The 16,201-nt window shown below is 40.3% G+C and overlaps 2 protein-coding genes across 3 annotated transcripts; one reads left to right on the top strand and one right to left on the bottom strand.

Moving 5' to 3' along the window:
* Positions 1 to 7: 7 nt before the first annotated feature.
* Positions 8 to 6,872, top strand: LOC104831003 (chromosome unknown open reading frame, human C12orf73). 2 transcript variants are annotated; one of them, XR_774278.1, is made up of 3 exons: positions 8 to 190; positions 1,398 to 1,565; positions 5,651 to 6,872. XR_774278.1 is itself a non-coding variant. In XM_010566308.1 (2 exons), the coding sequence occupies exons 1-2, from the start codon at positions 83 to 85 to the stop codon at positions 1,491 to 1,493; spliced, it is 204 nt and encodes a 67-aa protein (XP_010564610.1). In that variant the 5' UTR covers positions 8 to 82; the 3' UTR covers positions 1,494 to 1,900. The 2 variants fall into 2 exon arrangements, 1 of the variants encoding a protein (XP_010564610.1); XM_010566308.1 differs by lacking the exon at positions 5,651 to 6,872 and having other exon boundaries at positions 1,398 to 1,900.
* On the bottom strand, positions 5,436 to 15,687 carry HSP90B1 (heat shock protein 90kDa beta (Grp94), member 1). The gene is made up of 17 exons (XM_010566309.1): positions 15,563 to 15,687; positions 14,757 to 14,898; positions 14,561 to 14,677; positions 13,853 to 14,184; positions 12,930 to 13,041; positions 12,110 to 12,226; positions 11,384 to 11,500; positions 9,957 to 10,094; positions 9,786 to 9,863; positions 9,633 to 9,698; positions 9,111 to 9,380; positions 8,630 to 8,875; positions 8,223 to 8,359; positions 7,734 to 7,812; positions 7,478 to 7,633; positions 6,892 to 6,990; positions 5,436 to 5,699 (listed from the first exon to the last, which is right to left on the bottom strand). Exons 1-17 carry the CDS (start codon positions 15,685 to 15,687, stop codon positions 5,670 to 5,672), a joined length of 2,361 nt encoding a protein of 786 aa, XP_010564611.1. The 3' UTR covers positions 5,436 to 5,669.
* Positions 15,688 to 16,201: the final 514 nt, after the last annotated feature.

The following is a 16,201-nucleotide window of genomic DNA, read 5'->3' as shown; positions in this document are numbered from 1 at the left end:
AGGGGGGGGGGGGGGGGTTTTCCCGCCTCTGGTCTTCCCTGCGCGAGCCCCTCTGAGGGGAAGAGCGGGCCGCCCCGCAGCCATGCCCGCCGGCGTGCCTTGGCCCACCTACCTGAAGACGCTGGCGGCCAGCCTGCTGGCCATGTTCGCGGGCGCCGAGGTCGTGCACAGGTACTACAGGCCTGACCTTGTAAGTGCTGAGGCGGTTGACGTTGCGTTACAGCGGGCTGGAGGGTCTCCCGTAGAGCTTTTGTGGAGAAAGGTCTCTAGTCTTGACTGCGAAAAATGATCAGTCGCTGAAGAAGGAGCGACGAGGTAGCCAGGTCGTCTTTTGGGACCTGCCTGCAAACGGGCGACGTGGTACCAAAAATTAGAAAAAAAAGCTACACAGACTTCTTCAGAAGGGGTTTCTACTGGGGGGAGTTGGTTTTTGAAAAGAGCACGCAAAAGCGGTGAGAAGGGACATATTAGATTTAAATAGACTTTTTTCCCCCCTCATTAACGGAAATGAAGATGACCAAAAGCTTATGTTAGAAACCATGAAAGACTGAGGGTTAAGACTATCAACATTACAGTCACAGAGAACCAAGCTCCAACTGACACCATCCAGCAGGGATATTTAATGGTTGATTTGGTCTCTTGGAGGCCTTCTAACTTGTAAGCCTTATCTCCTCCTCCTCCTCCTGCTCTTGTATACTTTTTGGTTTTTAAAAACACTGTGCTATACTGAAATCAGAAATAAGTTTAAAAAATCACCGTGCTTGAGCTATCATGTCAAAATTTAAGCAGTGAGGCTTAAGTCATTGATAGATCCAGAAGAATTTATGTATTTTAATCGTCTCTACTGTGGCCTTCATTACAGGCAAACATTTATACAAAATGATCTACACGTCCTTAAACTAGTACAAATTTTGAGGAGGTATGGTTTTTAAAATGTCATGTCATCTTTTCCTTTTTTAAATTTCATGTCCAGCTTCAGTGCTTAATTTCTAAAACAGAAAGGTAGAAGCAGTGAAACTTTTTCTTCTGTCACCAAGAGAAAGAATGTGTGGAAACTTCAACTGGTGCTTTAAAGCAGTACTAGACATCTGAACCAAACTTACTTTCTTAAATGGCAAAAAAGCTTTGTTCCTTTAAACAAACTGTCCCTTCTTCCTTTATCCTCCTTTTTTTCAATTCATATTTTGCAACTTTGAAATAAAAGCTAAATTACAAGAAGGTAATACATTAATTTTGAAGATGTTTTGCATCTAAGAATTACACTGCTCAAAAAAAAGAGGGCAGTATTATCACATTTAGCTATAATGCTGTCTTTTACAGAGTATGCTAATTTACTGGTTTGTAAGTTTAGTTTTTCCTTCTGCCACAACACTGACATCTTTCTCTGTTTTTAACAGAGTATACCTGAAATACCTCCTAAGCCTGGAGAACTGAAAACAGAACTGTTGGGTCTAAAAGCAAGATCAAGCAAAGTTCAGACTTCACAACAGTGACCAGAATTTACTTACAGTATGAAAACCAGAACTGATAAAATATTTGTTCAACTGTCCCAACTGCAGAAATCCGTATGTGAAATACTGTACTCGCTCAATATTTTTGTTTCCTTTAAGCAGAGTTACAGGCAGCATTAAAAAGAAATGTACGATGAATACTGTTGTTAAAAGTCCAACCCGTTGTGCACCAAAATGCTTGTGACTTCTTAATCTTGATTGCAGTGTAAATATCCTTCAGAATAAAAGATGTAAACTCACATTGGCAAGTCTAACAGAATATGAAACTTTTAAGCTGATTAACAAGTATAGGAAGTCTAGCATATTGAAAGTCAAGCGTTTGTGGCCACTCATTAGCCTTAATAAGCTTACCCATTCATCTGCAGTAGAACCCCACTTAGCTCTTGGCATTTCCCCCTTTTTAAACTTTAGCTAAACTTTTAAGCTTTAAACTTTTTAAAGTTTTAAACTTTTAAAACTCAGTTTTACTGGATGTAACCCAGAACGCGATGGCACGTACTCTGATTGTAGCACTTCTTGCACTGGACTCTTCCTAATGCTGGCTAACTGCTGTAAGAGCAGTTACATTGGCTTTCTGCCTGTATTAGTAATAGGAAATCTATACTGTAAGGCTGGGGAGGATCTTGCAACTTGGTTGTATTAGTTAAAATGGGACAAATACATACAGATTACACTGAAATTATGTGTGTTTGTACTCCCTTTGGGCATCTTCTGTTCACAGCTACTTTTGATAGCTGTAAATGTACAAAACTCTGAAGCAACACATGGAGATTTACCTTTCAGTTGTGAAATAGGATTGCCACAAAACTCTCGTACTAGGAACATGACACAAAGTCAACATCCTACAAAGATGGCACAACAACCCATTTTTCTATGGTATGCAGTAGAGCTTGTGAAGGTTGGGGATTGAGAAATCCCAATTTCCCTTGAGAAAGGTACCCAGACAAGGCACAGGCTTCATCCTTGATTCTCACTCAGGTTTAACTCAGGAAAGAAAAACCACAGTCTGACAGGTGACCCACTAAGGAAGGAAAAAAGCTCTCCACTTCCTACTGGCAAAGTACCTGGTGCTCTTGTAATAGTAGAGGGATCCAGAAATGATCACTTAAAGCACTTTTACATCTGTTCCAGCTGTGAAGCTGTTACACTTTATATATGTTTACGTAAGTTGGTTTTCCTAGGATGAAAGATTTATAGTTCCTCTGCATGTGAGTCTCTCTCTGTCTTGTAACTATTAGTTGATCTAGAAAAGCAGCTGATGTGGCATGAGATCCTCTCCTGTTCTTACATGCCATGCGGATGTAAGCCTCCTCTTAATATTAGTAGATCATAGGCTCTATATCTCAGAGACCTTTGTCAATGACAGCAGTATAAAATGGCCTCAAGTAAATCTCAGATGTCAAGCCCAAATGAAGTCAATGAGAACATCTTACTAGATCCAGTTCAACTACTTTTTCCTTCACTGTACCTAAACAAAGCTGAGACTGACAACCTTCCACCTCAGCATAAGATAGAGGTTATTGAAGAGACAAGATGGGGCAGTTCAGCATTGTTTTGTTCCTGTTCTAACTAGGGCAGGAGCAGCAGTTTTCCAGTTACCCCTTTAAAGAGCCAGGATTCGCCAACCTTTACCCTGTTACACTGTCAGAGCACCACCTCTGTCATTATGTTGTTGACTTCCGACACAAAAGATGCATTTCTCCCTATTTTTGAAAGGCAGATCTAAAGGCTGCAGAGAGAAGTTACTGCTAGCTTCACTTGGATTTCTAAAAGTATCCTGCTGCTAATGGAAACTGAGCAACAGAGAGCGTGTTTTACCCCAGCCTTTTCTAGCACTGAGGGAACCCATTCTCATTAGTGCCCACCTAGGAACAGCAAAACTGACAATACACCAGCACAGCAGAGGTGACACCCCCAGAATCAGCGTGACTGCAGCACTGAAAGAAACAGCCTCAGTATGAGTGGGAGACACTTCTTCCGGCATTGACACCATTTGGCTTTACAGAGCTGACCAAAAAAAAAAAAGCTTACAACTGCATTTTGTGCTTATTAATAGCAAACACTTGTCACTCCAGGGTAGAGAAAGCAGCTGGATCACAGCTATTTTGCACATGATATCCTCAGCTGAGGAAGATGAAAAAACACAAAGCATGACTCTCAAGTGTGCTCTTTATTATTTCTGAAATTGAACTAGATGTCATCCTAAAACCAATCAAGGCATTGAGAACTTCAGCTATGTAACAGAGCAAAGGCTGCTTAAGTCTACAAGTAATTAACAAACATTAAGAATACTGTAGCAAGCAACCCTACACTTCCAGTGCTCCTTCTTGAGTTTGTTAGCTGCACAAGCACCCTTAACCATACAGTAGGCCTGAGCCATGTTTAGTACTCAGGCTGGTCAAATAAGATCTAGAGGAGTGGGTATTGATGGTACACTCAGAAGTGTATCACTAGAAGTGGTATTTTAGGAAGTATTAAAACCTCAGCAGCAATTGATTGCTACAGATCACAAAAGTTGCACTACCATAGTAGAGAGGACCATGCCTGAAGAAGAATATGGTGCACCTGCCCTGTTCAGTAACTTACTAACAAAGGACTGCTACTGCTAGCAGCTACTACACTCCAGGGTTAGACCACTCTGCATGCTCTAGTAACAAAAGGCTCTTACAGTGCATCTAAGACCACTACAGTGAGCAAAACCCAAAACAACCCCAAACTCCCTCAAAAAAAACGCAAAACTAAGCTCCCATTCCTTTTTTTCCAGTCTCAAACAGCATACTTCAATAAAGCCAACATCTCTATATAAACCCTAACACAATAACCACACTGATACATCGCATTTCTATTTATTGGATGGAAACAGTATTTGGGCAATATAGAAGCCTAGTAAAAGTAAATAGAAAGCAAGTTCTTCAGGACAGTGTTTAATGCCCTCGCCTGTTAGAAACAGTTTATTTTGCTTCAGATTACAGCACCTCAAACTTCACAAAAGTTCTGTCTGTGAAACAGAAGAACGGTTCTTACACAGTCACTATATAGAAGCACTACTCCTACATACTACTTCCACAGAGGAAGGCAAAAAAACTTAGTGTAAACACTTTTACCAACCCCATGAAGGTGTTTCAAAGTAGACACACCAGTGAGAAAATGTAGTGCTTCATCCAAACAGCATATAAAGCTAATATAATGAAGAGAAAGTGGTGCCTCCAGTTCAACCTGTCTATATTATAATTTGGTATCAACAGATTTAGCTTGAGTTAGATTAAGTAGCTACAGTGCTTTGCCATACTAAAGACATAGAACATAGAGTGAAAAAGTTAAGGAACAACAGCATTAAGGAACAACGGTAAAAGATAAGAGCTTCCACCTTTAAACAAAAGAAACAAACCAACCAACCAACCTGTAGAAAGCAGGTCTGCTGTAGCTATAGGTCAAAGGCAGGGTTACCAAGTACCATGGAGGACAGTATAAGCTTGCAGGCAGTAAGCCACTTCTGGTGGTTGTTCTTCAGATTTAGTGAAAGGTGATTGTTTTTTTTCTCCACTCAGCTCACCTGTAAAAGCTACCACTGCCTGTTCTGTACAGTGGAGTCAGTGCAAACTGGCAGGACTTCAGTTCCAATGCCATTTTTAAATGCCTTATCTTTAAGATGGTAGTACATACATAACTTCTTGAATACTTTTTTCAACTAGCAGGTTCAGTACAGCTCTCATACCAGGTGTATTTTGGCTAAACAGCACAGCAGGGTTGTTAACACAAAACGCAACCATAGGCATATGCTACACAGTTAAATGTGGCTGTGCCAGTGTGGAAAGGCATGAGGACTGCAAACTGTCATACAAAGGACGTGAACACTCAAGACAATCCCTTTGTTTCTTTGTGCTAGCCCACAAGATGAGCTTCCTATGTATAAATTTAGAGTTAGTGGTGTTTGGGAACATTTTATTTTGTACATGACAAGATTTTACACCAAGTCAGTTAAATAATACAAATTTACATTCATGAGGAATGTTTTTAGAAAAGTGAACTTAAAAAAAAAACCTCCTTCACCCTTAAACCCCAATACCATCCCTCAACATTTTACAGTGGAAAAAACCAAAACAATCTAATTCACATTCCCTCTCAATCCTCCAATGCAGGACAGTAGGTGAGTGCAGCTTACAGTTCATCTTTCACATCTGTGGATTCCTGTGGAGACATCAAAGAGAAAATCAGAATCTTGCTTTTTGAAAGTGGAAAAGGTTACAAGAGCTGTCCCAGAAGAACTGAACCTAAGTACTGCTGATGCTTTCCAAAGCACTAAGTGATACAACTTTCTAAAGAGGTATTAAACTCAAACTTCTGTTCAAATGATGCCATGTTAAGCATTTGCTATTAAGAGTAAAAAAAAATAAATTTCAATCTGCTCAAACATTAGCAGTAGATCTAGTGTACCATTTCATCTTTAATACTTTCTAAGCTATCTTTCAGGCACAGTATTAGTGCTGTTAATAGCCCTATTCTACTTGATTGCAGAGCTAGGAAGCACATCTGCTTTCCAGTCAGTAGTCAGAAACCTTAATCTGCAACTGTACTAATCCAACAAATAGAGCATGACTTTGCTCCTTTATAATTTATTACTGTCACTGCAGGTTATACTGCTGTGTAAATGCAATAGTAAGAGCATCAAAATTAAGTAACTATAGTACAATAAGCATTGTTCCTCAAATTTATTCTTAGGTAATCTGACATTAAACAGTAGGCAAGAACATCTCTATAAGCTATGTATTTGCACTAGTGACAAGGTATCTTGCAAAAGCAACCTGAGAAAGCAGGTCCATTTGGGACCTCATAGTAACTTTGTAAGTTATTATCAAGAAACTGTAGTATTGCAAGAGTTCAGCATATCCACCAAGACGTCATTAAAACAGAAGACGTTTGCCAAGTGAAGGCTGACTGCACACAACAGCTGAACTGTTTTAGAGGTAGTATTGTTGTCTATAGTGTTGTTTCAAGTCTGTATTGTTGTAAGCATTTAGAACTATACTCTTGCCAATTCATTGATGTTATTGCCCACAAACTGTGGAAATCCAACCAGTAACATTAAGTTCACTGTAGAGGATTTGCTGCTGTTTTCTTGCCATAGGGCACTCTCTTACAATCTCTTAAGCTTAATTTAGCTCCAACTTTGAACATATCTAAGTGTTTTCTTCTTACAGTATAGTTTGATAAGGAATGAAAGGTAATTTGTGCTGTAGTTTTCTTCCCTCCAAAAAAATCTTGGAAAACCTCACACTGAGAACTAGTGTCACGAAAGGCAAAGTGAACAAGTTTGTTGCCAGGAAGCACCACAGACAAAACTGCATATAAATATTGGTAAGAGTCAAGCTTGAGACCGTACCTTCTGTGTTTCACTGTCTTCAGCATCAGCATCCACCTCCTCTTCATCTTGCTCTGCCTCCTCAACTGCATCTTCAGGCTCTTCAGGTTCCTCCTCCACCTGTAGGAAGGTCACAAGCAATATGCTTTATTTGCTTAGGATATTTACTAGTTGTGGACTAGCTAAATACAGGCTATGGAAGGATTTGCTATCAGTTCCTAACATTTGCCCCAAGCTACCTGATGAAGAAAGCAAGTTCTGTTTAGCATTGACACACTATCATGCCTCCTCCGGTAAGATACCAAGCCTAAGTTCTTGCACAGCATTATGAAAACCCATATTACTTATACCCACTTATGAACTTCTCCATTAATGAGATGGGCACATAATCAGAGCAGAATCTCAAGCAACTGGAAAGAGTGGAAGGGAGGACATGAGCATGAAGCACAGACTTATCAGTTTCCCACCCAGGTACTTGAACTGGGCTCCTGGTGGCCCACCTATGTGTAGGGAAGCTGGATACATTTAATTTTATACAAGTCTATCAAGCATCTGCTTTTTAAGACGGAGCAGCCAATTATCAGCCCCAAGTTGAAGGCAAACTAACCTTTGCATCCAGGTCAATGTTTAAACTTAAACGAAGCATCCTTTCTATTCTGTCTCCATATTCCTTAGTGTCTGGTAACATATATCCCGATCTCAAAGTTGCAGTTTCAAATAATACCACTGCAAGATCTGAAACTGTTTTGTCATCTTCATTTTCCTAATGTGGAAGAACATTTAAAACAAACAAACAAACCAGAACTGTTAAGTAGGTTGTGTGCAGCCAAGTAGTGAGTATTTCACTACTGTTATTTGTTTACCTTTACTCGCCTCAGCATGTCCTTGATCAGTGGATGCCTGGGGTTAATTTCAAATGTCTTCTTTTGACTAGCATAGTAACTGAAAATAATAGAAGTTACATCACTCAGTTTTGAAGTACAGGACCCAGCTACACCTTTAAGCCCATGAATACCGATTACAGCCACAGTAACAAATGTATTCCCCCCCCCCCCCCACTTTAATACTAGCTTAACTCTAAAAATCACTCAAGTTACTAAGACAGTTCATCTTCTCTTGTCACCAAATGACAGGTAGCAAATGCCACTGATGAATCTTGCTCACCAGGCAGTTTTACATACTGGGCTTTGAAGTAACAATGTAAGACTATGATGGAGACTGCAACTTGGTTGTAAGTGACCTTAAAAATACGAAGGATTATCTGAATCAGATGGTAGCTTGGTGTGCCCACACCAAGCAAGGGAGGCCATTAACTACATTTCATGTCTACTGCTACATAACTGAAAGCTTACTTTGTAGATATATCTTTCCCAGTTTGGTAAGCTTGAGCCTTCATGATTCTTTCCATGTTACCCGACCATCCATACTGACTAGCCACAAGAGCACACGGAGACTGGGTTAAACGTTGAGATAACACAGCTTTTTCAATCTGTAGAAAAAAAAGCCTTAATGTTAGTTCACAGAGCTAATAGCTTATACAGAGAATAAAGTAAATAACTGAAATTTTCTGTCACTTCAATATTTTCAGAAGGCTCCAAGATGACACTCTATCTTCCTGAAATAAAGGTTTTAAACAACATGTTTATCCACAGACAGAGAAACTACTGTGAAGTCTCAACACTCAAAGAATCTGCTAGGTATGTTGTAGCAAGTAAAACTGCATTTACAAATAAACTTTACATACAGCATCACATTTTACCTTGTCTTTTAGAGCTTTGTCTTTCATCCAGTTTAAGAGTGGTTCAAATTCCTTTTCCAAGGCTTCCCGACTCTCCTTAGACTTTTCACTTTCTTCAAACTTAACTCCTTCTTTTGCTACATTCTGAAACCTCTTGCCATCAAACTCTGGCAGAGCCTGAATGCAGTATTCATCTACAGGTTCAGTCAGATAGATCACTTCATAGCCCTTTTTCAGAAGACGTTCAACAAATGGTGAAGACTCAGCCTAAGATGACAAAAGAGATCAGACACCAGTTTAATTGCACTGGAACCAGCAGCTACTGAAACCTCTACAACTATTTGACAAATGTTGGTACAAGGAAAACTGAACTGCAGCAGTAACATAAGCATGGAGTCTCCACATTTACAGCAAATACACAGTTCACAATGTTTATGGTACTACTTCAACTAGAAGCCATAATATTTTTTCCCCTCTCCCTCTTTCTTCCACACTCACATACCTCCTTTCTGCTGGCACCTGCCATGAAATAGATTTTGTCTTGCTTCTCTTTCATTCTTTCCACATACTGGTCAAGGCTTGTGAGGTTACTTTCATGATGGGAAGACTGGAAGCGTAGAAGCTTAGCCAGTCGTGTACGATTGGAGTGATCCTCAATAACTCCAAGCTTTACATTAGTACCAAACTCTTTCCAGAATGTGTCATTGTATTTTTCTTCTGCAATTTTCTTGATCATATCAAGAGTTTTGCGAACAAGTTTCTTTCTGATCACCTAAAAAAGCAGCAATACCAAATTATAACAATAAGCACTTGGCAGAACCCTCAATTCAACCCCACTGCAAAGGACATATTCAAGACACTTAGTGTCCCTGATTTGAACAGAAGTAGTCTGAAAACAGCAATGCATGGGTTTCCTGTACTTCAATTTCACACTCCTTATATAAAGTTAATCAAGCTATTATTCTTCTAAATCTTGCTACTATCATGTGTTTACAATGAAGTCATTTAAGATCAACTAGCTTACCTTTAACAATTTATGCTGCTGAAGTGTTTCACGAGATACATTCAAAGGAAGATCATCGGAATCCACCTAATTGAGGAAGAAACTTCTTAAGTATAGCTAACAGTATTTGAAGATTAAAAAAATCAAACACAAGTTAAGACTTATAATACTTACAACACCCTTAACGAAGTTAAGATATTTGGGCATCATGTCATGGAAGTCATCAGTGATGAACACTCTTCGAACATACAGCTGAATTACAAGAGGAAAACAGCAGCCAGGTTATGTTTCTTTTTTTTTTTTTTTTAAGACATGAAACCATACCCACACACTTGCTTGTCCTACCTTAATGAAATCACTTTTTTTGGATCCATATTCATCAAACAGGCCACGTGGAGCAGAATTAGGAACAAACAAGATAGATTTGAAAGTTACTTCCCCTTCAGCAGTGAAGTGGATGTAAGCCATTGGGTCATCATGGTCCTGTGAAGAGAGAATTCTTTTAATTGACATGGGGAAAATATTGGTGAGTTAATACATTTCCAGTAATAAGATGAGTTTGCCAAATAAGTCCAATTATTTTACAATTAAATTATCTATCTATGCTTTTTTAGAATCTATTATGGAGACAAAAGTTCCAGATTCAGCCGAGTCACTCACATAGAAGTAACCTTGAGACCTACTAGTTTTGTCGCTGTGGGTTTTTTTTGGTTTTTTTTGTTTGGTTTTTTTTTTTTACAAGCCAACCATCAAAAAGTCATCAACAGCACAGTAACCAATATGGTATCAGCACAGTTAAACTCCCAAGTAACATATTATGCTGTATTTACACATAAAGACAACGTTGTTTCTAGAAAGCTGTATCTTCCTCTTTCTTCCACCATGTACAACACAAACACCATCACTCTGATTAAATAAAAACTTCCCTGTCAACATTTAAGCATGTCAGTAAGCTCCATATGAGCTGGAACATATTACTTCTCAAACCTAGGCCACTCAACACTTGGGTGGCAGCACCTTCTCTCCAGAAAAAAGATTAACGCCTGACTGAAATGCTATACCTGTCCTGGTTTTGGCTGGAACGAAGTTAATCTTCTTTTTAGTAGTTGGTATAGTGCTGTGTTTTGGATTTAGGATGAGAATAATGTTGATAACACACCGATGTTTTAGTTGTTGCTAAGCAGCATTTATACTAAGTCAAGGACATTTCACAGCTTCTAATACTGCCCTGCCAGCTAAGGCTGGGAGTGCAACAAGAAGCTGGGAAGGGACACAGCAAGGACAGCTGACCCAAATGAGCCAAAGCAGTATTCCATACCATATTACATTATGCCCAGTATATAAACTAGGAGGAGTCGGGACAGGGGGCACCATGGCTCCGGGATTGGCTGGGCATCAGCAGCAGGTGGTGAGCAACTATACTTGTTTTGTATATTCTATTATTATAATTAGTATTATTTTCCCTTCCTTTTCTGACCTATTAAACTGTCTTTATCTCAACCCATGAGTTTTACTTTCCCTGTCCTATTCTCTCCCCATGCCACTGTGGGGGCAGCACACGAAGTGAGCAAGCAGTTGCATGGTGCTTAGATGCCAGCTGGGGTTAAACCACAACAACCTCCTAGGCTCTCTGCAATTCAGTCTGTCTACTGACAGCAATTAATTAATTCTTCAGAAATAGCCCATCCTATAAGCATTCAGTTTTGTTTACACAGCAAGAGATACTACAGCAAACCTCTTGCTTTGGAACAATCTTGAGGCTCAGAGCTTACCTTGGAAAAGGTTTTGTAAAAAGCTTTGTATTCATCTTCTTCAACTTCTTTAGATGGTCTCTGCCAGATTGGTTTTATGTCATTCATGAGCTCCCAATCCCAGACAGTCTTTTCAACCTAGGTATGTAAACACCATAGTATAATAAAGACTCATTCTTTATTTCAGGTTAAGTCAGTTAAAGACACTCCAGTGATGCTAAGTCATAAAATAGCATGTCAAAAATACATACTCTTTCTAATTTACAAAATAAATTATGCAATGGCCTGGATATTCCCATTGAAGTACACACATCAGTGTAACACATGGGAACAAAACTTAAGTCTACACTAGTGTGTTGTCCTACGTACATTTAACACGTTTACTGAGTATCAATACTTCTGTTCTACTGCCATTCCGAAAAAAGCTTTCCAGCAGAGCATACCCAATTTAAACTAGTCAACAGTGTCAGATTACTGAAGTCCACTACTATGTCAAGCAGTTCACTCCAGCATTTATAATTAGTTCTGGGACCACTGCCTCACAAGGCTAGTGTCAGTCATTTGCCCGATTTCAACCAAGTCTGTTTTGTTTAGTGTTCTTTCCTGACAAGATGTCTAACTGCACTTAAACAGGATTGCTGTTTGAAAGTATATACACACTACTGAAGTACACCTCTGGAAGACTACCTATGAAAATTGCTGAACTATCTGACATGAGTTACAAACCCCAAGTGTGACAAAGCTTACCTTCTTAGTTTTTGGTTTCTTTTCTTCATCCTCCTCTTCAACTGCAGCTTCATCATCATCTGTTTCTTCTTTCTCCTTTGCCTCTTCCTCTTCAATGGGTTCTTCAACAGTCTCAGTCTGAAGAGACAATTGAAAGTGGGGACTTGGACTGCTTGGTTTCCTACCAGGAATGTTCTAGTATTCTCTCAAACAGCTTAATCTCTCAGAGCACTAACTTAACTTGTGCTATTTGCCTATCACAAGCATTTCTCTACAGGTAGCTATGGCTTTTTCAGTTGCATTTTTCATCAATACATACTTTCCTTCAATACACTGGGAAGCCACTATACTCAAATTTAAGTTTTCACAGCTTTACATTTAGCTTTACACATGATGTCTAATCAGAGACACTGGTGCTCTTCAGCTAGTGCTACACCAAAAAAACCGCCAGAAGAACAGGCCTAAAAAAGTTAAGATGCTGCCCTATTTTCAAAAGGACACCTAACCATGGCCTTGCTTGAGAGCTTACCAAAGCTTCCAGCTACCAAAGCCAGTGGAAGATCATCTTTCTTAGTAATTGGCAGAGTCTTTCTCCTTTGGTAAAGTTCTTTGAATCAGAATAAAACCAAATTCCTTGAAAGTTTGTGATTTTAGCAACACACTAACTTTTGGAGAGCAAGTAACTAGTAAAATACTAGCCAGAAGAGTCAGGAACAGAAGAATTTTAGAAATTAGACAAGTAGAAGTTCTATGGTATGCCCTCATCCTTCCTGAAAGATCTGGCCAGACAGTTTTCACAACCAAAGCTCACACTGTGCAATGCTCAGTTAAATATACTTACCTTGCTGCTCCACACATATATGGGGAAGTTTATGAACTGTGAGTATTTCTTTACTAGATTTTTAACAGTATCCAGCTCAAGATAATCCGATGCTTCCTCCTTCAAGACAAGGCTAAAGAAAATAAAAACTTCAATCAAAGTGCTGGACAAGTACTTTAAAACAGTTTTACAGGAGGAGATGCATTTTCCTACTGTTGCAGCTATAGCAATTCAAATTTATGCAAGTGAGTTTTTATTAGTTCAGCTCCAAGTATCTCTTAAAAAATACAATCCCTACTAAACTACTCCAATGAGAAGGAAGGGATAATTGTTTTCAGCAACTGGGGCAGAACATAGCATCTAAACAAAAACCTCAAATCATACTGATACTTAACAGGACTTTGATGTACTCTCACCAGCTTTACTTAGAACTAGAACACTGAGATGAACTTTTTCATAGTAAGTGCCTTCTTCAGGAAGGAGTCCTCTAAACCCAGGCAAAACAAATTTATCTGCTCACGAAAGCAATGAAACTAAGACTGTCAGACTAACTCTAGTTTGCATCAGACCAGTCTCACTGGTACATAAACAGCAGCCAGCTCTACAGCCCCTCTACAGGTTTTTGACTGGCCACAATTGTTGATGAACTGAATGAGTCTGCAGGCAGCTGAACTGTCTGGAATCACTTGCTGACAGTTAGTTGTCAAGATGCTTATAGTTTTCTTAGTTCATCTAATGGAACATGAAGCAATCTACATTATCACTCCACATTTATTTTGGATGCAGTTAATAGCATGTTTCTACTAAACTGAAGAAAAAGCTGTGTTACAAGAATCAAACAATATATGAGTCACAATGCTAAAATGATCCACATATTCCACAATGGGCAAAGTGTACCCACAGAACTTTTTTTTCTCTTAAATCCAAAGAAACTTAATACTTACGTTATGGTTGTGCCACGTCCTAAAGTGTTTCCTCTTGGGTCATCAATCACAGAGAATTCATTTGAATCTGACTCCCAAATATGTTGAGTATCATTGTTGTGTTTTGATGTGACAATAACTCTGTCTGCTACTAAGAAAGCAGAATAAAAGCCAACACCAAACTGGCCAATCAACTCAGATGTTGACTGGCTATCATCCTGCATTTCAGTCATCTTATTTAGGAATTCACTTGTACCAGACTTTGCAATGGTACCCAGGTTTTTAACTAACTCCTCTTTTGTCATGCCAATACCCGTATCTGTAACATGAAGCATGTTCTTCTCTTTATCGCACTAAAAAAAAAAGAAAGATGCAGTTTGGCTTCACTTTGAATCTTAATACATAATACAGTGCCACAGAAAAGTGGCAAGCAGAGCAGCAGCTATTCAAATTCAAACATGCCTGGCTACAATAAGTCGAATCTGCAATAACTACACTACCACCTTTGAAGTATTTAAACACTTCAGTTACCCTTTATAGAATCAGAAATACATTTTCACCATTACAAGAAGAGTAGTCTTTGATAAAGTTAGTTACAAGGATCCTGATGCGGCCTAGTTTGTATCTGCATCAGCATTAAGCCAAAAATTTAGGTTTAATGATGCACTATCTTTTTACATTCCTCCCATCACTCCTCCATAAGAGATGATTGTACCTAATGCTTCTTACCTTGATTTTGACCGTAAGTTCCTCATTACCAGCAAGAGCATTTTCATCGGTTAAGGATATTAGCCGTATCTTATCTAAAGCATCCGAAGCATTCGAAATAAGTTCCCTCAGGAAAATCTGAAATAGAAACCAGTAGTCAGGAATTCCAGAACACACACAAACAGTTTCAACACGCTCTACTGATAAAAGCACTAACCTCTTTGTTTTTATATAAAGAATTGATAATGAGTTTCATCATTCTGTTCACTTCTGCTTGAAATGCAAACTTCTCAGATTTTTCTCTAATTTCTTTGATCTGGGATGCATTTAGGCCGTCTAGTTGGATAGCTTCTTCCTCTCTGTTAGGACAATGAAAACCTGTCAAGTAGTCTTGTCCACAAACGGTATCACTAATTTTATCATCTAGCAGCAGCAATAATAGTCTCGTTACAACAATACCAAGACCCTTAATGCCTGACACAGCCCAACAGTTACACGACCAAATGAGGTAAGTGCAAGACGAGCTATCCTCAACTGTATAACCTTAATCTAAAAGTTGAGTGAAAATCTATGCTTGCAAGCAAGCCTTTTTTGCTAAATAGAAATTCAGGGAAGAATACAGGTATGTTAAAACCACTAGAATCCTCAGCATGTGGTATACCTCAGGAGGTGAGGCAGTTCATGGGCACAGAGCTATTTCATCAGTAGGCACTAAACTCACACCATTTACCATATGCAAGCGTAAACCCTTATTAACTTATTGGTTTTTATACAACTACTGATATTAGACAAAATCAAGTTGACTATTTCTGACTCCAAGTTCTCAGGCTCACTTGTATTTAGGAGGGAACAGTCTTTTCCAGAAATATTTTATTTCTCCCAGCTGACTAGATCTCTCTTTTGAATGGTGTCTCCCTTATTTCTGAGGCTTTAGGCCATTACTGGTGCTCGCACGGACCCTTCAGAAGCAAGAGAAAGCCTTCGCGTTTCAGAAGTAACTTACCCAGAACCCCAGGTACTAACCTCTGAACAACTTCATCATCCGTTCGAGACCCTTCTCTGCTTTTACCCAAGTCATCTTCCACGGTCCCATCCACATCCACCTCATCCGCTCTAACCGATACTGGGAAAACAAGGAATCCAACCATCTGAGCTCGATCCCCACCACACGCTACCCAAGTTCTCTCCCCACGGTTTCAGGCTCAGTTCTGCCCCTCCGCCCCCCCCCCCAGTAAAGTTCAGCCCAGCCGCAGCCATCAGGGATGGGGGAAGGGGCCGGACCCCCCCACCCCCCCTCCGCCCCCGCCCCTGACGGCGCATGAGCCGCCTTAGACGTTCCGTCCGCCCCCCCCCCCCCCGCCCCCCCCCTCCCTGGAGAGCGGCCACCCGGGGACCGGGCACGGCTCTCCCGCTCCCCTCGGTCGGTCCGCCCGCACGGAGAACAGCGAGGGACGGGGCGGGGGGAGAATGAGGGGGGTCCCCCCCACCCCAAAGACGCCGAGGGCCCCACCTCGCTTCCCGCCGGGCTCCGTCCCCTCACCCTAACAAAAAGGGGGTGAAGGACGGGTTGTGTGTGCGTGTGTGTGTGGGGGGGCTGTTGGCCGACCCCCCCCCCCCCCCCCCCCCCCCCGAAAGATTGTTACAGCCGGGGGGCCCCCCCCC

This window comes from Haliaeetus leucocephalus, unplaced genomic scaffold, assembly GCF_000737465.1.
Source record: "Haliaeetus leucocephalus isolate CR32 unplaced genomic scaffold, Haliaeetus_leucocephalus-4.0 Scaffold206, whole genome shotgun sequence".
Lineage (NCBI taxonomy): Eukaryota > Metazoa > Chordata > Aves > Accipitriformes > Accipitridae > Haliaeetus > Haliaeetus leucocephalus.
Note: the sequence above shows the minus strand (reverse complement) of the source record. Positions and strands in the feature narration are given on the sequence as shown.